Source organism: Papio anubis, chromosome 16 (assembly GCF_008728515.1).
Source record: "Papio anubis isolate 15944 chromosome 16, Panubis1.0, whole genome shotgun sequence".
NCBI classification, from domain to species: domain Eukaryota; kingdom Metazoa; phylum Chordata; class Mammalia; order Primates; family Cercopithecidae; genus Papio; species Papio anubis.
The window spans coordinates 90,439,128-90,459,604 of record NC_044991.1 but is presented as its reverse complement, the minus strand read 5'-3'; the positions used below and the strand labels follow the sequence as shown (position 1 = coordinate 90,459,604).

The window sequence follows — 20,477 nt, the reverse complement described above, 5'->3', positions numbered from 1 at the left end:
GCAGGGCCAGCCCCCACGGCCGCCAGCCTCACCCAGCCCCTCTGTCGGCCGCCAGCCTCACCCAGCCCCGTCGGCCAGCAATGGAGGCTCACGGGGCAGGGATTGCCCCCGGGAAGCTCAACAGGGGGACAGCAACGCCAGTGGGCACGATGAGTGGGTGGCCAGGGAAGCCCAGTGCACTCAGAAGTTTCTGGAAGGTCAGAAGTTGGCCTTGAGTGTCCACTGGGTCAGGCCAGTGTCTGGGGACAGACAGCAGAGGCTGGCTCAAGGGAAGGGAGAGGTGGTAGAAGGTGCCCAGCGTTGTCAGCCTGAACTCCCGGAGCACTGGGGGTGGAACTGCATGCTGGAGGCCAGGGACGGTGCAGCATCACTGCCCACGCCCCACCAAGCTGGCCAGAGGCCGAGACCAGGCTTCAGCCAAGAACTCCAGGCCCACAAAGCCTGGGCTGGGACCTGCCACTTTCGTCTTCCCCATCCAGCAGTTCTGGCCTCAGCCCACCTGCCCTAAAGTGCTGCCCCAGAGCAGGACGACCCTTCGGAGCCACCCAGTTGAGACACACAGACTCCAGGACCTCCGTGGGCCTCTCCTGCCTACAGCCACCCTCCCTGCCCCACAACCCCGGTATCAGGTGGCACCTTGAGTTTCCAGGATACGGGCTGAGATCCTCCCCAGCGTGGGGGGTGTTGAATCTCTGGGAGGGGCAGGAGCCCTCCTAGACACAGGCCCCGGTGCCATCCTCCAGTACAGGAGCCGCTGCTTATCTCTCCAGGCCAAGGGTCCCTGGACCCCACCCCAGTGTCTCACTGGCCAGCCAGAGGCACATGTCAGGGCCCCTTGACCTCTTCCCTGGCTGGGTCACCCAGCTGCCTACTGCCCTACTCCCCAGAAGCTCTGCGTCAGATGGAGTGATGCCAGGGCCTCCCCAGGAGGGCTGGGTGGAGGGGCCAGGAGCAGTGAGGGGCCTGCGCATGATTCCTAGTGTCCCACTCCTGCCTTCCTGGGGGTCCCATGACCCTACTCACACAGCACTGAAGTGGCCCCTTGGGATGCACCCAGATGTTCTGCGTGTTCCCTATGCTTTATTGGAATGCTGTCAGGTCCGCGCCTTCCACATGGGCCCTCACATACAGCCAGGAGAGGCCCCAGCACCTGTCCCAGGCCCACCTGCCCACACCTGCAGAAGGGAAAGGCCGTCACCCTCTGTGGATAGGGTCTCGGCCACCACATCCACCTTCTGAAGGTGGCCCAGACACCTCCACACTGCTGGCTGCACCTCCCATTAAAGGGGATCTGGGGCAGGCAGAGGGGGCCGTCCCCCTACCCCCAAGAAAGGCACCCTCCTGGGCGGGGGCAGAGCTTGGCTCCATGCTGCCAAGTCAAAAGGTGCTGACGTGGAAACAGGCACATGGACCACCACATCCCAGTGTCCAGTGGAGTCCACCCCTCCTCGGAGCATTCAGCCCACCAGGGTCCAAGCAGCCCTCGGGAAACACCACGCGCATGCCGCACACCCAAGTCTCAGCTTGGAGAAAGACGCAAAGACCTCACGCTCAGCTCTCGGGGGATGGCTTCCTGGGACCTTTGTGTTGACCACTTTGCCCAGTGGCTTCTCAGCACCATGAGCCTCTGACCCCTGGCCTCTGACTTCAGGTCCAATTACAGCAGGTGGCTGTTTCGGTGACCAAGTCCCTCCATGGCAGCCAAGGACACCGGCCCTCCACACCGGCTACCAAGAGGGCTGGTGCCCACAGGGAGGACCGGGCGCCAGGAGGGCTCGCTGAAATCTCGTCCCATCCTGTTTCGCGGGTGGCTGAGTCCCTAGGGTGGGACGAGCACAGGGGCTGAAGGGCCCAGGTTGCTCCAGGAGCGCTGCAGATGGCGACCGGGAAGTGGGGTGACCAAGGAGCGTGGCCAAGGCCACAGTGATGAGCATGGTGGCGGGGGAGAGAGCACCTCACATACAAACTGCACGAGCTTCGGGTGCATGCACAGCTGGCCAAGGCCCAGGGTCACACGGGCTGGGCAACGGAGATGAGTCACACACGGCAGCACATCATCCAGTCCTCGGGGAGGTGAGGGTCGGCACGTGGCGGGCACCAGTCTGTAGGGCAGCCCCAGGCACCGCGCACAGGCATCCCTGCTCAGCTCCTGAGCCCGGGGCTCTCCTGCCGGGCCACACTGCTGTCGTGCCCTACTGCGTCAGGGCCGAGGGCCCACCCTGCACTTTTTCTTCCAGGGTGTTCCAGGATGGCCAAGTCCCAGCACTGAGACAGCTCAGGTGTGGGTGTGGCTATTGTGGGGGCTGTGTCTGGTGAACTTGGTGGTTGGACAGTGCGGATGCAGGGAAGCCACGGAGGGTCACGACCGACGCAGGTTTGACCGCACAGGCCCAGGCAGGTGTGGACGTGGGAGCCGAGGGTGGTCGGACGGCAGTGTGAGCGCCAGTATCGCTTTTACCGTTTCCATCTTTACCACTCCAGTCACTCTCTTCAAAAAGAAAGAACTAGAGCCAACCCAAAGTTAAGTATCTCAAGGAGAAGGGACACCTCACGTCGCTGACAGCTCAGCACGGGGCTGGTCCCAGCCCCGAGATACTGCGTAGTGAACCGGCCGCCGAACAGTCACAGGGCTCTGTGCTGCAGCCCACCTCCCAGCAAACCACGAAGAGCCCCTGCCTTGAGTCCAAGAATGCCCAGGGGAGTGTAGGACGGGATGGCCCCCGCCCAGGCTGGAGAGCAGGCCGCTCCCACACACCGAGAACCCCACGTGGCAGGCGGTGAGAACCCGAGTCTCCCTGGGGTCCTGCCTCCCGAGACGCTGTCCTCACACTGCAGTCGCTGATTCTTGGGTCAAATGAAAGGAGGAGGAACGATGAGGGCAGAGTGCAAACATGAAGTCGCCTGGGGGTGCTGGGGACAGGGGCGCGGTGGGCCCTACCAGTTCTGGTTGTCCCAGCCATCGTCGGCGGGCACGGCCAGTGGCACTGCCTTCTTGGCACCCTCCCCGCCCTCCCCACCGTCGCTGTTGCTGTTCCTGTTGGTGGAGGCCGAGCCCCACACCTCCCAGCTGTCCGAGCTCCTCCTCTCGGTGGAGGTGTCCGCGCACGTCCAGCTGTCGCTGCTTGGGGACTTGCGGGCTTTGGTGGGCTCAGCACTTCCAAAGGTCTCCCAGAAACTCTGGTCTATGGTGCTGTTTTGGAAGTGGTCCGGACCGCTGTTCTGGTAACTGTGGCCCTCCGAGGGGCTTTTAAAGAGACAGAAGGGGGATTCTGAATGACTGTTACTTAGCCCACCACTGGGAATTCTGTGCCCCCGAGAGCTCTGCACCTGGACAGTGACCACCTTCCCAGGCCAGGGCTCGGGGTCCACAGCAGCCCCACCAGGCGGGAGCTGTTTCTCCCACTTCATAGCAGTGGAAACTGCTGGGGAGCTGGAGAATCAGGGCCCACTCTATCAATCACCCAAACAGCAGGATAGTTCTACTAAAAACTTCTTTTTCTACCAGCTCCAAACTGCTGCGATAAAACAGTGGTTTAATCAAGTGAGGAGGGGCAGGGGCACTGCCCTCAAGCTGGGACACAGGCTCTCCTGAGCAACACCCTCAGCTATGCCGGCCCGAACCAGGCCTGCCCTGTCCTCAGCTATGCCGGCCCCGATTTCCACCCTCTGTCCCTCCCTTCCTTCCGACACCCTGTCCCTCCCTTCACCATTGTTTCCAAACCCCTACCCCTCCACTACCCATTTCCATTTCCAAACCCACCACCCTCTGTCCTCCTTCATTTGGGCTCCAAACCCCTGCCCTCTGTCCTCCCTTCCTTGACCCCGAACCAAGCCCCTGCCCTCTGGCCCTCCCTTCACCCCGACCCCCAGACCAGGCCACCACCCTCTGTCCTCCAGCTTCTCACGCCGACCCCGAACAGGCCCCTCTGTCCTCCATGGCCCCGAACCAGGCCCTGCCCTCTGTCCTCCGCTACGCCGGCCCCGAACCAGGCCCTGCCCTCTGTCCTCCTTCCTTGACCCAGACAGGCCCTGCCCTCCTGTCCTCCGCTCGCCCATTTTGAACCAGACCCTGCCCTCTGTCCTCAGCTCGCCCGGCCCCAGGCCTGCCACTCTGTCCTCCTTCACGCTGACCCCGAACCAGGCCTGCCCTCTGTCCTCGCTCACGCCCGGCCCCAGACCAGAGCCCTGCCCTCTGTCCTCCGCTACGCCGGCCTCGAACCAGGCCCTGCCCTCTGTCCTCCGCTACGACGGCCCCGAACCAGGCCCTGCCCTCTGTCCTCAGCTGCAATCACATCACTGAAAAACCACGCACACGGAGGGAAGAGAAGGGCGTCTCAGGAAAATTTGGGCCCACCTAGGGGGCAGCGCATCTGTGCCCACCAGCACTGGCCTCTCAGTAGACAGCACAAGGCCAGGCCCTAAGAGATCCCCTGTGGTTCCCCTGCTGGAGTCAGAGGCCGAGAAAAGCAGCCAGCTTCCAGCAGAAATGCCTAGGGTGCCCAGCGCTAAGGACAGAGCTGGACATGGGGGCCAGGACAGGTCTCTGGGGCCCCCAGCCCTCCTGTCCCCGGCCCCCCACCTGCTCCACCCACCCAGAGTCTGGAAGACAGAGGAACAGCAGAGTAGGGCCAGCTCCTCCTACGTGGGGGCGTGTGGGTGAGACCTTCCCTCCCACCCTAGCCTGGGGAGCCCAGTCAGGGCAGAGACAGGCAGGACAGGCCTTGCAGAGCACTCAGAGAGCCTTCCACAGCGCCCCCCTCCCCTCCCCAGCAACGATGCCGACCACCTCCCCGACAGCCTGTGGGAGGAGTGGCCAAGGCAGGGGAGCGAGACGCAAGGCCCAGGAGGGGACACAGCGTACCTGTCCAAGGGGCCCTCTGCCTTCCCCGAAAAAAAGGTGGTGACGTCCCGCCATCCCTTACTACCGACTCCCTGGACCTGGAAGGCGATGGGAAGAGAGGTTAGGAAGGCTCTGTCACGGCACAGGCAGCTTTGGGAGGCCCCCACATGCAAGCTGGCACACGCCATCCTGCTGAAAAGACCCGGGTAAAATCCAGAAACATCCAGAAACAAGGGGTGCCGCACACACGAGTACAGACACAGACACGCACAGCCACGCCTCAGTGGCACCAGGTGCATGCGGGACATGGCAGTGAGGACAGCCTCGGGCACAGACCTCGAGAGCTCCCACCACGTGGGAGAGGACCAAGACCTGCTCTTCCCTCCCCGTCTGCAGAGCACCTCATGCCAGGAAACAGGACAAAATGCACGCCCCGAATGGCCCACAGAGCAGCGAGACCAATGGCAGCTAAGACGGCGCTGGCACTTACCGAGGAAAAGGCCAATGGCAGCAAGGTAAGAGCAGGAGAAGTGACAGTTAGTGGCTGACCGGGCCGCGGTGGGCCAAGCTGTTTCCATATTCCTCGGGCCATCAGGCCGGGCGGCCCTCCTCCCATCTCAGAGGACAGCGGCCACTGCCAAGGCGGGCTGGGGGCTGCACGGGGCACACCCTGCTCTCATGCCCAGGGCCGTGGAATATGGAGACTGGCTTTGACTGTGCCCGCACATGCGACAGGCTCCCTACCTTGGACGCCAACTGAGAGACCCCACTGGACACATCATCAAAAATCTTTCCCTCCTTCACCTACACGGATTAAGACGGCAGCATTAATGGGGGCGGCAGAGATTAGCTTAAAGCTTCAGGAGTGCAGGAATCCCCAGGGTGAGGGCATCCAAAGTAACAGGGGCCTGGGGACACCCGTCAGGCTGAGCCCCAGAAAGTCCCACAGTGGCCCCAAACGGATTCCAGCATCAAGAGCCCACATCATTGCGAGGCCTGGTGTCTGCAGACGTGGCCCCCGCCAGCCGCTGCTGACAAATAGCAACATGACCTGAGGACACCCATGCTGCCCCGGGGGTGCCTGCCCTGCTTGTCCCAGTCAAGCCCCGAAGGAGGCAGGGAGCTGGTGGGGCTCTCGACCCCCGAGGATAGTGGGCATCATTCCCGTACCAGAGCCTCCTCTGGGCACAGCTCCAAGGCCCGCTGTGGGGGTGAGGCAGAGGACGGAGGTGGGCTGGGGGTGCTGGGCTCCGGGGCCAGCTGTAGGGGTGAGGCAGAGGAATGGAGGTGGGCTGGGGGGCTGCAAGGGAGGCCCTAGGCCAGGGAAAGGGATGAGCTGGGGGGTCTGAGAGGTACCTCTCTGAGTCCCAGTTGCTGGACAAAAATCCCCTAACGTCCCTGACGCACCCACATCCCCCAGAGTGAAGAGCTCCAGGCACAAGCAGCACATCAACCACCCGCAGCTGCCCGTTACCTTCTCCTGCGCAGGCTTGAGGACGTTCTCGTTCAGGCTGTGGCCCAGCTCGGACGCCTGCAGGAAGGAAAGTCACGTGAGCCCCATGGCAGCTCCACCAAGAGACACGGGTCGTCAGTGGCAGTCCAGGCCAGCAAAGGGCAGCGCGAGCTTCACCAGCAGGAAGGCAGGAAGGCAGCAGGATACAAATGCAGGGAGCAGGAAACAAGGCTTCGCACACAACACCTGAAGCGCAGTCGGTTGCCACATCTAGAAGGTGGAGACCGTGGCTCTCCCACCCCTATTCTCGCAGGAAGTGCCCTCAGGACGAGGGGGAGCTCCCTCCGGGGTCCTCCCTCACGGGCCACCATGCGGCCAGCAGGGCTGGGCTGGTGGGAACATGCCCCGTGCAGCCTGTGCCTGACGCCAACACCGGCTATAGCCACCCTGTGCTGACCTAGGACGCAGCTCCGCCTCCCCAGGCAGGCACTGAGTCCCCCATGGAGGGAAGAGGGCACGCAGGCCGGGGCCACAGGAAGAAGCTGCTGAGAAAGGAGCTCAGCCTCTCCTGATCCTGGGTCAGTGGCGTTAAGGCCACCTGGGGATGTGGTGTGAGGCCTCCTCTTCCCTCAAAGGCAGGGAGCAGCACGGATCAAAGGCCGGAAAGGGAAGAACTCACCACAGAGCAAAGATCCTCCCCTTTGCACTGTGTTTGAGGGAGCGCAGGCAGCCTGGAAACCCTGCTCAGCAGCTCGGCGCTCAGTGCCCCTGCCCTCCCTCCAGAGCCTCCCCAACAGCAAGCCTGGGTCGGGGGTCTGTGTGTTCTGGAGATGGGGGTCTCATTTAGTTGCCCAAGGTGGAGCGCAGTAGTACTGTGCAGGGCCGACAGGCACACACAACCAAGCCTGATGCAGATCCTGGATCTTAAAGGAGCCATGGACCGAGGCCAGGGAGAGGGTCTGAGCGTGCACACGCGTGAGGTGACACCAGACAGCAGCAGCAGCAGCAGGACCGAGGCCAGGGAGAGGGTCTGAGTGTGCGCACGCGTGAGGTGACACCAGACAGCAGCAGCAGCAGCGGGACCGAGGCCAGGGAGAGGGTCTGAGCGTGCGCACGCGTGAGGTGACACCAGACAGCAGCAGCGGCGGGACCGAGGAGGCCAAGCACACTCTCGGCAGAGATGCGGGCGGCATGCACGAGCAGACACGGGCTTTACCGGCTCCGGCTGCTGCTTGTGACCCCAAAACTTTACCCGACAGCAAGGAGACAGGTGAGGAGAGAGCAAGGGGAGGGGCGGCATTAGTAACCAGCAGCGCCTTCGAACCCGCCACGGGGCGCTGCGGCACTAAGGCAGCACCGGGCAGGCTCTCAGCAACACAACCCTGGAGCAGCCGCTCCCTGCCCGGGAACTGACCACCACCTGCAGGAACTGCTGAGCGACTGCAGCTCAGGACCCTGGGAGGCCTGCGGCAAAGCCAGGCAGGCGTCCCTGCAGCTGGGGGTGGGCACGTGGGGAGACTCCCTCAGACAGGAAGTGGGTGCTATGGGCCACGGGGGTGACTGATGGGCACCTTGTGAGAACGGACCCCCTCGCCCGGGGGCAAGGGCGTGTCCTAAAAAGCCACGCACAGCTCCACGCCTGCAGTCCTGAGCTTTCGTGGTGGGCCTCACGTGGGCACTGCCTCCTGGGTGTGATTCTGAATCCAAGGACAGCCAGACCACAGCCCTGACCACCAAGTGGGGACTGTGGGGCCCCCACCCACATCCTAAAAAATATAAAAACATAGGCCAGGCGCGGTGGCTCAAGCCTGTAATCCCAGCACTTTGGGAGGCCGAGACGGGCGGATCACGAGGTCAGGAGATCGAGACCATCCTGGCTAACACAGTGAAACCCCGTCTCTACTAAAAAATACAAAAAACTAGCCAGGCGAGGTGGCAGCGCCTGTAGTCCCAGCTACTCGGGAGGCTGAGGCAGGAGAATGGCGTGAACCCGGGAGGCGGAGCTTGCAGTGAGCCGAGATCCGGCCACTGCACTCCAGCCTGGGTGACAGAGCGAGACTCCATCTCAAAAAAAAAAAGAAAAAAAAACATGCAAAGGCCTGAGGCCACACTGCCTACAACTGGGGGATGCCCTGGCCAGGGCAAAGGGACCCTCCGTTGCCTCAGCATGCAGATACATCCTACGTGCCGCAGGCACAGCACCACCCACGACAGCCCTTCCGGCTGAGCGGCCACCGCCAGTGTGGGTCATCTGCCAAGCCACGCAGTCCTGCTCCCAACGAGGCGGCCAGCGCGGTGGCTGCACACCTGCACCAGCTACCAGTGAACAGGAAACGAGTTTGGCACGGCAGGCCCTGAGCGGGTACGTGAGGCAGCCACCCCGGCACGAGGAGGGAGCAACACGGTGGGCACAGCCCCTCCTGCACTCTGAGCGCGTGGCCTGAGAAGAGGGAACCAGGCAGCTTCAGGCACTGCACGTGACGTCAGAGACTCAGGATAGTTTTAGAAGCACCAGGGTTCAGAAGCTTCTCCTGTTACCTTCTGACTTGCTTGGGATCCAAACTTTGTGGCCTACAATGAAAAACAGACAAGGCTTGACGGCCTTCCACACGGACGGCCAGGCCTCCTTCCTCGGGGCCCACAGACTCAGGTCCAGGACTGTCTCCCAACGGCCCCTGGGCTGCCAGCAGCTCTCGGGTGGGGCGGACTATAACTCTGAGATGCCCAGAAGAGCTGCAGTGGGGCCTGGATTGGCACAAATGCTGGCTTCTCCCTGGAGGGAGGCCAGCCCAGCAAGCTATTGGGGCGAGGGCACATGTGAGCAGTGTGCGAGGCCAGGGAACAGCAGGGCCAACCCCATCCTCCAGACTTCAGGACAGGGCGGGGACCTGCTGGAGCAGAGGACAGGCTGGGGAAGCCACACCAGCACTGTCTTCAATGGGTGGCGCCACTGCCCCAGGCTCATCTACCCCGCTGCGGGGGCAGCTCCATGCCAAGCACAGTCCAGCCACCTCGGTCACTTTTACGCTCTGGGGGAGGAGAAAAGGCCTGGCCGTGACACTGGCTGGAAGGTACCTGGGCCTCCCCAGGCCGCAGCCCTCCCGTGGTGACGGAAAACGGAGGCCCTGGCGGGAACCAGAACCTCACACTTGGCAAAGTCACGGGGCCATGAGAGCTGGAGCCTGGACACCTGGCCTGCTGCCCCTTCCAGGGCGCTCCCAGGCCTGCCTCTCCCAAGGAAGAGACGGGGCCAGAGTGACCACGGGGACCTCTGACAGGTGCGCACTGTGACTGGGGAAGCCACGGGGCCAGGGTGACCATGGGGACATCTGACAGGCACGCACTGTGACTTCCGCTCATAAGAGCCCTAAACTGGGTGCCTTGGCTGCTTGTCTGGGCAGCTGCAGGCACCCAGCTGCCCTGCTCTGGGCTTCCCCTTCTCCTTTCACACCACAGCCCAGCCCCCGGGGGCCCACGCCCCATCCTGATGCCAGGCCTGCTCTTGGGTCTCTGCCTAATGCTCCACTGTCTACCCTGACGAAAGCCCCAAATCCTCCCGTTTCAGGCTGAGGAGCGGCAAAAGAGAGAAAACGATACCAAAACATGACTTGAGCCCCAGAAGCTCTAGGGCACAGGGCGCCCGAGACCTGCCCTGCTTGGTTAGGGTAGAGTCTAGGAATCAATGGGGCTCACATCTCCCTCACTTTCATCAGGGCGGGAACCCTTTGCCAGCAGCTGGTCTGACACAGGAGCGGCTCCTGACAGCCTGGGCTGCTGTGTTCCTGCAGAACCTCCAAGGCCTTGGGACCACCCTGGCTGGTACTGCGTTGGCAAAGCCCATGGTTGGAGCACCCAGAAACCCTCTGTGTCCCACATCCCTTCTGCAGCTCCCAGAACGAGGTGGCCAGCGCAGTGGCTGCACACCTGCACCAGTTACCAGTGAACAGCAAACGAGTTTGGCCCCGCAGGCCCTGAGCGGGTACATGAGGCAGCCACCCTGGCATGAGGAGGGGAGCAACGTGGCGGGAACAGCCCCCTCCTACGCTCTGAGAGGCAGCGGCCCTCACAGACCAGCAAGCGGCCGGTGTCCTGAGGGCCTGGTGGGGACAGTGACTTACGCCCTCCTTGGCTGCTGAGGCAAACCGGCTGGCTCCAGTGGTGAAGCTGCTCCAGCCCTGAGGAAGGCGACATAGAGCAGCTGCATCAGGACTGGGACCCAGGAACCCGGCGCTGAGCAGAGCATCTCAGCAAGGATGAGGACCAGGCCCCCGCCCCGTCCTGACCCCACAGCACCTGCTTCGCCAGGCTGCTGGTGGAGTACAACTGGACCCAGGGACAACGGACACGCGCCCTCTACCCCAACCTCGCCAACTGCAGTGCTCCCAACACGGTGCAATCCAGCCTCCTGTGGATCCCACCACCCTCAAGAAGCAAGCCCACACTGCAGGGCAGGACCCCTCCCCAGGGCCAGCGCTCCCTCCTGCCTCCCTAGAGGAACAGGCAGAGGTGAGGCATGTGGGGTCACAACCGCTGTAACCTGCTCTAACCTGCTCTCCTCCCCACGGCTGGCGCTTCCTCCTGCCTCCCCAGAGGAACAGAAAGAGGTGAGGCGTGTGGGGTCATGACCGCCGTAACCTGCTCTCCTTCATCTATGCTCAGGGTTTCCTCCTGAGTCTCCCGAGATAATTAAAGCTATTTAGAAAAATAAATGTCTCATTTCAATCACAAATCATCCTCTTCCTCCTAAAGGAAACACAAAGGGACCCTCACTTGAGAGATCACTAAGCTGAACTGCCTTCCCCAGAAAGCAGATGCCCAGCAAAAGGCAGCAAAACGGCCACACACAGGCTGGAAAATGCACTTTTCTTTCCTAACGATGCAGCAGTGACTGCAAGAGAAAGCAACCATGGCCGTCAGTGGCCCGAGGTGCAGCCAGGCCACCCCGAGCAACTGGAAGCCACACACACTTGGGGGCTCCCAAGACTCTATGGCAGGGCTCCTTGCAGATGAAGCCATCCGTTTTAAACCTGCTTATTTTTAGCTAACATACTTTGAAGATCTTGTCATGTTAGTATTAAAAAATCCTTTCTGGCCAGGCATGGTGGCTCATTCCTGTAATACTGGAACTTTGGGAAGCTAAGCAACTCAAGAGGCCCAGGTGGGAGGATCGCCTGAACCCAGGGTTCGAGGCTGCAGTGAGCTATAAATATGCCACTGCACTCCAGCCCTGGCAACAGAGCAAGACCCGTCTCAAAATAAATAAATAAATAAATAAACAAGTCCTTCCTTGGCTCTCAGCGCAAGCTCCCATTCACGCGGCCCCTGTGGCCAGAGTCTCAGGTTGCTAGTGTCACAGACAATAATGCTGCGATGAATAAAAATCTTTCTTTTTTTTTGACACTGAGTCGTACTCTGTCGCCCAGGCTGGAGTGCAATGGTGCTATCTAGGCTCACTGCAACCTCTGCCTGCCGGGTTCAAGCAATTCTCCTGCCTCAGCTTCCTTAGTAGCTGGGGCTACAAGGCACATACCACCCTGCCTGGCTAATTTTTATATTTTTTAGTAGAGACGGGGTTTCGCCATGTTGGCCAGGCTGGTCTCGAACTCCTGACCTCAGGTGATCCGCCCGCCTCCACCTCCCAAAGTACTGGGATTACAGGCGTGAGCCATCACACCTGCAAGAATCATTTTTTAAAGACGGTAAAAATTTCCTTGGAAAATGAAAATCAAACAACATGTATTTCCGTTAATAGGAAAATGGCAACAAGCCCAGGGTGTCCTACTCTGAACATCTGACCTGGAGCTTCCAGGCACCCCCAGACCAGAGGTGGCCCTGAGTGACCTCGGGTAGCGCCTGAGCGGCTTCCCAGCACGGCCAGACCCCCAAGCACAGAGCCAGCTTCCCACTGCACACAGCACTCCCTCTGCAGAGAACACGGCCAAGTGGCTGCCGTCAGAGCCCTTGGGTTCCTTGGAAGAACGTCCGCTGTTAGATTTGAAATACACACATTTTGTGTCAGAAGTAAGTAAGTGTTGGTTGGGTGCGGTGGCTCACTCCTGTCATCCCAGCACCTTGGGAGGCTGAGGTGGACAGATCATCAGAAGTCAGGAATTTGAAACCAACCTGGCCAACCTAGTGAAACCCCATCTCTACTAAAAATACAAAAATTAGCTGGACGTGATAGTGGGTGCCTATAATCCCAGCTACTCAGGAGGCTGAGGCAGGAGAATCACTTGAACCTGGGAGGCAGAGGTTGCAGTGAGCCAGACTGCGCCACTGCACTCCAGTCTGCAGCCTGGGCGACAAAGCAAGACTCCGTCTTTTAAAAAAAAAGAAGTGACTGAATTTGGGATCTGAAAAATTTAAGCCACATTTTTGCAAGAAAACGTCACTGAAGGTAAGGGAGGGGTCCTTAGATCACAGCAAGGCAAAGAGCACGTGTTCCAGGACTGCCACACTGCCCCCGACGGCCCGGCGTGCCCTCAGTCCGGGTCTGCCCATGGGAGATGCTCTGCAGGGCCCACAAGTCCTCACCGAGTACAGGGAGGACATGGCGTTGTTGAGGAAGTCATCTTCTTTCTTCTGAGGCGGTGGCGTGTTCCCAAACCCCACATAGCGATTCCCCTGGGCTCTGAAAACAAAGCGGACAAGAGGCTGAAGATACTGGCGTGAACCCTGCTCCTCCTGAAGGTATGGGGCCCTGAACAGAGGTGAGGCTGAGGCTCTGAGGGATGTGCCAGCGTCCCCACACACAGGACGTGCACGCTGCCTCCCGTAGCAGCAGGAGCCTTGGCAGCTCCCCAGCAGCAGACAGACGTGCTTCCTGCTCATTTAAAAAGACCCTCCTGCCACATCACCAGAGAGGGTCCCTGGCAAGTCCCCAAACCCAGTTACAAAAGTACTGGAAGAAGGATCAAAACAACTTAATATGACAGCTTTAGGGATAAAAATTCACGTATAGGTCCAGCAAATTCCAAGCAGAAAATGTGTTATGCTTTTCTTCTAAGTGTTAGCTCTTCTCTACACCCAAGACCCCCAATCCACACCCGGGTGGGCAGCCGGGGCTCACTGCAGTCAGACCCTGCACCGGCACGTACGGGTCCCACACCCACTGCACACGGGAGGCCCCGAGGGAAGCAGCCCTACCCAGCAGACTGAACCCCGTGGGTCTGGCCTTCCCCAGGCATCCCCAGCTCTCAAGTCCTTACCCTTGATAGGAGCCAAGGTCATCATTCAGCCAGTCTTCGAAAGCCTTGTCCGAGGAGGCGGTCACACTCTGCGGCTGGCCAGAAGCTCTGAAACCAAGAATCAAAGGCTGGTGAGGTCAAAACTGGGTGAAGTCTGAGGGAACCCCAGCAGCACCCCCAGAACCATGTGGCCTACGTGGGCAGCGCCTTCACGTCACCCAAGAGCACCTAAGGCCAGGGTGGCCTTCAGCTCTGAGCGGATGTTCAGGCTCAGGTGCTGAAACCCAGCAATGCCAGCCTCATGGGCAACACGAGAGGCCTCCGCGGTGGGCTCTGCACTCTCCCCGTCAGCAGGAGGCAGAGGCGAGAGGTGGGGCAAGAGGACCGAGGGCCTGGAATCAAGCTGGAGTTGCCCGAAGTGCAAAGCCTTCTGCCAGAAACACCTGGCTGGCGGGGCTCTGGGGCTCCGGGTGAGGTGGGGAGGCCTCGTGCTATCCAGTCACCTCACCCGGGACGTTCCCTGCAGTGGGACGTGGGATGCATCCATGACAGGGGTCAGTTCAAGGGTGGCAGGGCCAGTGCCACAGGTAGATGGGCAACTCTGGGGAAGGGGAGACAGCACCTCTGTGGGCAGACGGAGTCGTGAATCCCACAGCGCCACGGCGCACACGGCTGTGTGCACATCTGGAAGGCGTGCAGAGCTTACCTGGGGCACTCTTTGAGACAGCTTTATGGGTTGAAATTTACGAAAAGCTTGAATTGTTTTGGCAATTTAAAAAATCTGTTTTTCCCACTGACTTCTGGGAAAAGAGCTGTCACAACAGCAAAGAAGGGAATTCTGTGGGGTAACCCAGTCGACTAAGAATGGGGACCAGTGGAAACTGCACTGAGGCCCCATGAGGAGCAGCTACCGGTGTGCCGTGAACGGCAGGGTCCTGGGCTGAGGTGGGGTCCAGTTCTGGGCAGGTGATGACTCCAGAGACCACTCTCTACCTTCGGCCAGAGCGGCCACCTGACAAGGAGACACGGGGCATCAGAGAGCATAAAGGTGCCTGGCGACACCCTTGGGCACCGTTGACTCTAGCGCAGCTCCCTCGGCCCACCTGGAGCACCCACCACCCGCAGCCTCCTCCTGGCCCCCCTCGACGGCCCCTGCTCAGGTGCACAGACCAGGCGTGGACGCGAGGCCAGGGCTCCCTTTACATGAACAACGGAGCTGGGGAGCTCCTAGTTGGTGCAGCTCCAACTTCAAACGCAGGGGGACCCACCCATTTGGCCTCCAAACTTCTTAGAAACACTGTGCCCAACATGTCACAGAGGCAGTAAACGGTCACAGCTACTTTCTCCCCTGGAGGCGGGGAAGGTCCATCTCTCCCACAAGCCATTTGCCTCCCCTCTGGGCAGGGCAGCAAGGACCATGACATTCCTTTCCGTCCCGGACTATGTGTGGCCCAGTGGGTGTGTCAGAACCAGCAAAAAAACCAACTCCAGAACCACTAAAGGCAGAGCAGCGCCGCACCATGGGCAAGAGTGAGTCGGGCCCATCTCTACCTTATCCCTAAAGAGGGCCGCGGCTCTGCTGTTGTACTTCTCCTGCAAGGACCAGCCGGGATCATAGTCCTCCTGAGACTCCAGGAACTCTCGGAACTTAGCATTCCCGCCAGCTTTCATCTTCTCAAGCTCAATGTCCTTCCACTTGTCCATAGTAACAGAGCGCACAAAGCTGGAAACCAGAGGATTGAGCAAATCAACCAGCACCGGGGACACCCAGGGACACCCTCCACCCAGCATCGTCCTGAGGATTAGACACAGCAAGCAGCAGCCGCAGGGAGGCCGAGTGGCCAGCAGCTGGAACCCTGTGCCATGGCGTCACTGGAGTGGACACTGGCAACTCAATGGGAGACGGCCTCCAAGCTTCCCCGGCGTCAGCACCTCCAGTGTCAGAAACAGACGCTGGGATGGCCGCAGGCTCTCCGCAGAGCCGGAGTGGTAGGACACTGACCTGAGGTGCACCCCAAGCCCACGGTGTCTCCCCGAACATTCCAGGCAGATCCAGATGCCATAGGTCACACTGACCCACTGAGGATTGAATGCGCCACACTCAAAACAAACCTGCAAAGGGGCCACAAGTGACTCACCAGGTGGCTCAGGGCAAAGCCCAGGGACCCCAAAGATCCGACAGGTGGCCTCAAGAAGCAAATGCAGAGGGCTGCCCAGGGTGGCCGGGGGCGTGGGTCAGGGCAGGGCGTGAGGGGAAAGAGCCTCCCATGTAATAAAATGTTCAGATGGGAAGATGAGGCGGACCTGTCCTTAGAGCGATGTGGCCTCAGGAATGTGGAGGAGCCCCCACCCCCAACAGCCAGCACTGATGAGCGCCAGAAATGGCACCACTCTAAGAGCCGGCCACCCAGGCCACCAGCCAGCACAAGTCACACACGTCCAGAGGACGCCAACCACCATCGACTCCAGGAGGGTCTCAGAACCACGGGCTCAGAGCACAACTTCCCGAGACTCGCTGACCCTGACCAAGGCTTGGGGCAGGGGTGGGAGGCAGAGGCTTACGTTGTTCTCATCCTGCACCCTGACTTCTTTAAGAACCTTCCTGGTTCTTGGGCTGGCCATGACGCTGCGAAGGAGAAAAACAAACACTTTAAACGTACAAACAGGCTACTCTACAAAAAAGAAAATAACGTCTGTCCAAAAACCCCACACAACAGAAAACCTGAGAGGCCATCTGCTGAGCTGCTGGGAAGCCCTGGTCACAGGGCTGCCCGCTGCAGGGGCCGAGAGGACCACGTACTGAAGGACTCTGCTCCCCATACCCCCAGGAGGCTCCCAGGCTGTGGCCAGGGCGATGGCCAGGAAGACCACGTAATTACTGGTGCCACTTTGCTTACGGTTATCCACCACCAAGACCGCATCATTTATAGAAAGCCCTGTCTTCTAATGGTGAAATTCACAGCAAGGGGTAGTCTTTAACAACACACACAGACTGGCTGCTAAATTCGATTTTCCACCTAAAAGGCGACACACCACACTTGGGCTGATCACTGCCAACGACAGGGAGCCCAGGGACTCAGCGCTCCACCCTCCCCACCACATCCCCAACGCAGTGCAGGGAGGCTCCTGCCCGTGTCGGGGCAGAAATGGTACCCTGCCTGGAGTGTGTGGAAAGTCCAGCCTGCTGGGGGACCTGCAGGTAGGGCCTTCTGGGGCCATTCTGAGGCATGGGGGCAACAGTGTGGCTGCTGCAGGACAAGGAGAGTGGCTTCAGACCATCAGCCCCGCCACGGTGACTCACAGGGACCCTAGTGGGACAGTAGCAACAAGGTTTAGGGTGAAGAGAAAACCTATTGATGTCTCTGTAGCTCTCCTAGCTTTAGCAAAGTACAACTTCAACTGATGGCCCATCTAATTCAGGACCAGGAAAATCGACATAGTTAAGATTCTAAGCAGGAGGAAGGGGTGGTACCAACCCCAGCGTCAATGGAGAATGACCCAGCGGTCCTGCACACAACAGCACCGAGCAAACTGTAGAAGACAGTCCAGCCTGGAAGCAGCAGACCTGGATCCCCACCAGCCCACGCCTCAGTGCACTGTTTCTCTGAGGCTCACCCACCTCTCAATACGAATGGAGCCATGTGCTGTTCCCTCCACCTCTCACTACACGGAGAACACGCAGAACTCTGTAAGCCATGGGACCTTCCCAGCACCAGCCCTTCCCTCCTTCACTGTGTTTAAGAGGACCGTGTAGACCAGCTTTCCCACTAACGTTGTAGGTGGAACTTTATGTTGAGGTGAAGCTTTAAAAAAATTTAAAAATTTTAAAAAAACCCCTCTGTCCTATATTTCATTTCTAATCTTCAGTATCCAGAAACAAGGTATTCACTGGGGGGGTCCCAACTCCACACAGCCAAAGTTTCTGAATTCTGAAGCCCATGACTCCTAATATTGACCAGTGCCCACTTTAAACCCTTCAAAGTCAGGAAATAAACACCTGTTTTCTGCAGTTCATAAAAACAAAATCAAAAGTTCACCCTGGGCTCCCTTCTGCTCCATAATTCTCTGTGCCTTGTGTGAGAGTGTCCAGGAACCACAGATCATGAGGCAGTGAATGCTCACTCCTGATCGCAGGACTCGGACCCCAGCATGACTCATTCAGGCGGATACCGTCACCAAACTGAGCATCCACCGGTACGGCCGACTGAGGACGGAAGAGGGAGAACCTGTGTGGGGAGAGGCCCTGGCAGGCGGGGAGCGAGGCTGAGCTTACAGTGTCCTCGGAACACATTCTTGTACAGCAGCCGCCGACGGCCCTGGCAGAACTACTGCACACGCAGAAGCCACGGCCACGGAGAGGAGGTGAGCCGCCAAAGCAGGACGAGACCAATCCAGGTCTCCACACTCAGTCCTGCACTCTTTCCACAGCACCATGCCTGCCCTCAGGGGCTTATGTCTTGGTCAACAGACACAAGCAAACAAAAGTCAGAACCATGAGGAGATGGCTTGAATTTCTAACTGTAAAACATACAGGATACTCGCAGAACCACCGGAGGAAGAAAACGTGCAAAAAGGAAAGGACTCAGCTTGGATTTAAAAGGAACTCCTCTAGGTGACTCATTGTGGATATTCAAGAGCCCTAGTTCCCTGAAATGTTAAAGTTAATAACACGAAAGCAAATACCTCCTAACCTTCAAAGCACAAATATGGTTTATCTTGAAAAATAATTCAAAACTCCATAATCCAAAAATCCATAATCTTGAAACCAAGATGCAAAAATATACCTCCTTCTGCAAGTGGATGTGACTTCAGCAAACGTCAAACCCAGTGAGGACACTCTGTGTTAGTTCGGTAAGCTCCGGAGACTTCAAAACTCAGGATCCATAAGTTGGAACATTCTCAGTACGTGAGATCAAAAGGGATATTTAAGAACACTGTTTAGACCCTAGGGCTGTAACACAGTGACCGGCAGAAATACTAGCAGTCGTTCCCAGAAACTGTCTGAAGCGCCTCAACTACCCACGTCTAAGAAGAAGAGCCCTTTCGCTAAAGCACGGATTACTTCTGAACTTTGACAAGGACATGGTCCCAGAAAGGGACGCCAAAACAAAGCTAAGGGCTTCAATTCCCTGGGCCACTTTACAGCCGAACTTTGGTGCTATAATCAGCAGAGCATGACAGGAATATTAGACCTGCAAAAAATGAGCAGAATTACTTCTCAGAATTGGTGGGCTGTAATTAAAACTGTTTAAAAGAACAGGCAAGAAGCACAGGTCTTCTAAACACACATAAACTGAGAAGTTTTAAAAGCCCCTTCCTGGTTTCTTTTTCTCCCTCAAGACAGTCATCCACGTCAAAGGGTAAGGAGGAAAACCAAGCGAGCTGAGGCTGCCATTTCAGATGAGACTGGGCTCACCAACACCTGCTGGGCAGGACCCTCACTTCTTAGCGGGTGGAAGCTCCACCGGGCTTCAGAGGCCACCTGACTGGGATGTGTCCAGGCCGAGTCCTGTGTCCCAAGGAGCTCGGGAAGAGGGTGTTGAAGGAGACGGGGCAGGGTCCTGCTCGCACCCCGGGAAGCGACGTGGGTGGGCAGGACCCTCCGGACTCCCGTAACCGGTGGGAAAGTCCAGATCCGGGGTGCGGGTGGAGGGCAGCTTCGGAGGGAAGGGGGCACGAGGGGCGAGGGGCGGGGGGCGGCACGGCGGAGGGGCGGCTGCAGCAGGGCGTCCGCGCGAGAAGGGCCCCGCCGTCCAGCGCCGAGGGGACTGGGGGAGGCCGGGTTGGGCGCCCCCAAGCTCTGGGGCATCAGCGTTGGGGTGGAGCGGGGTCCGGGCGGGGGAGGCTGCGGCGGGGAGTCCGCCCGCGAAGGCCGGGGACGACGCCGCGGCAGCCGGGGCCTCAGGCCGAGCCCGGGCCGCCGAGCCGCGCGCTTACCTGACGGGAGGGGCGGGCAGGGCCGCTGGGGTCAGGCCAGGGCCGGGTTCGGACCGCCGCACTGCAACGGGGATGCGCCCGGTCGCCCACCAGCCGCCACCAGCTTCCGGCTACGTTGCGCTTTGCAAGGTCTCATGGGAGCCGGCAGGGGCGGGACTTCCGCCTCAGGCCCCAGCGCCCCCCCCCCCCCGGGCGCGCACTCGCCCGGTCGCCATGGAGACGCGTAGCCGCGCCGTCCAACTCCCACCCCAGGCCCCGGACCGCACCTGATCGCGGTGGCCGCGGAGGACAGCAGCATTTGGGGGCCGGGCGGGAGAAGCGTCCGTGCATTCGTGGAACCAAACTGAGGTGCTTCTGGGACGGCGCGTTCACCGGGGGCCGACAACGGGGGCGGGGCGGGTGGGGGCCTGGGGCGGGAGCTGCGGGGCTGGAACCGCCAGGCAGGGGGACGGGGGTAGGAGGACCGGGGGCCATGGAGGACGGGCAGAGGGGCGAGGTCTACGGGGCGGGGGCAGAGGGGCCAGGACAGCTGGGGACCGGCAGGGGGACTCGGGTAGGAGGACCGGGGCAGCGGGTAGGGAGGCGAGGGTCACGGGCAGCGGGCAGCGGGGGACCGGCGCGGGGGTGGAGGGTTGCGTCCTGGGGCCTGTGCTCCCGCCCTGGGGTCTGAGTCTCTCTTCCACCACCCGAGCCTTTGGGCCCTGGTGGGAGGCGGCGGGGTTGAGAGGGTCCGCAGGCCCCCACCCCTGCCACGCAGATGCCCCAGGGTGCAGGTGTGCAATGGTGGGACCCGAGTCTGCACTAGGAAGGTACACAGCTGAAAAAGCGATCACCTGTGGGAGGTTAGTTGCAGGTAATTTTTTGTTTTGTTTTTACTTTGTTTTTTTCTGTGCATTCCACGTGTTCCTCATTGATCTGGGTGACTTTCGAAATGATGGAGAATAAACATTTTTATTGAGGTATAAGCTACACACTGCAAAACGTGCAGTTCAATGAGTTTTGACAAATGCATACCCCCAGGTAATGTCTACCATAGTCAATTATAGAACATTTCCATCGG

The 20,477-nt window shown here is 59.7% G+C and overlaps 1 protein-coding gene across 19 annotated transcripts; it reads right to left on the bottom strand.

Moving 5' to 3' along the window:
- Positions 1 to 1,035: 1,035 nt before the first annotated feature.
- On the bottom strand, positions 1,036 to 19,552 carry ARFGAP1 (ADP ribosylation factor GTPase activating protein 1). 19 transcript variants are annotated; one of them, XR_002515453.2, is made up of 14 exons: positions 19,418 to 19,552; positions 16,043 to 16,106; positions 15,483 to 15,592; positions 15,032 to 15,203; positions 14,392 to 14,492; positions 13,502 to 13,588; positions 12,828 to 12,924; positions 10,412 to 10,468; positions 8,832 to 8,864; positions 7,510 to 7,539; positions 6,315 to 6,371; positions 5,331 to 5,644; positions 4,862 to 4,938; positions 1,036 to 3,244 (listed from the first exon to the last, which is right to left on the bottom strand). XR_002515453.2 is itself a non-coding variant. In XM_009215767.3 (14 exons), exons 2-14 carry the CDS (start codon positions 16,100 to 16,102, stop codon positions 2,935 to 2,937), a joined length of 1,251 nt encoding a protein of 416 aa, XP_009214031.1. In that variant the 5' UTR covers positions 16,103 to 16,106; positions 19,418 to 19,552; the 3' UTR covers positions 1,036 to 2,934. The 19 variants fall into 19 exon arrangements, 18 of the variants coding, with proteins under 18 accessions (XP_009214031.1, XP_009214037.1, XP_009214032.1 ...); XM_009215767.3 differs by having other exon boundaries at positions 5,585 to 5,644; XM_009215773.3 differs by having other exon boundaries at positions 4,862 to 4,932; positions 5,585 to 5,644.
- Between the last annotated feature and the right edge of the window lie 925 nt (positions 19,553 to 20,477).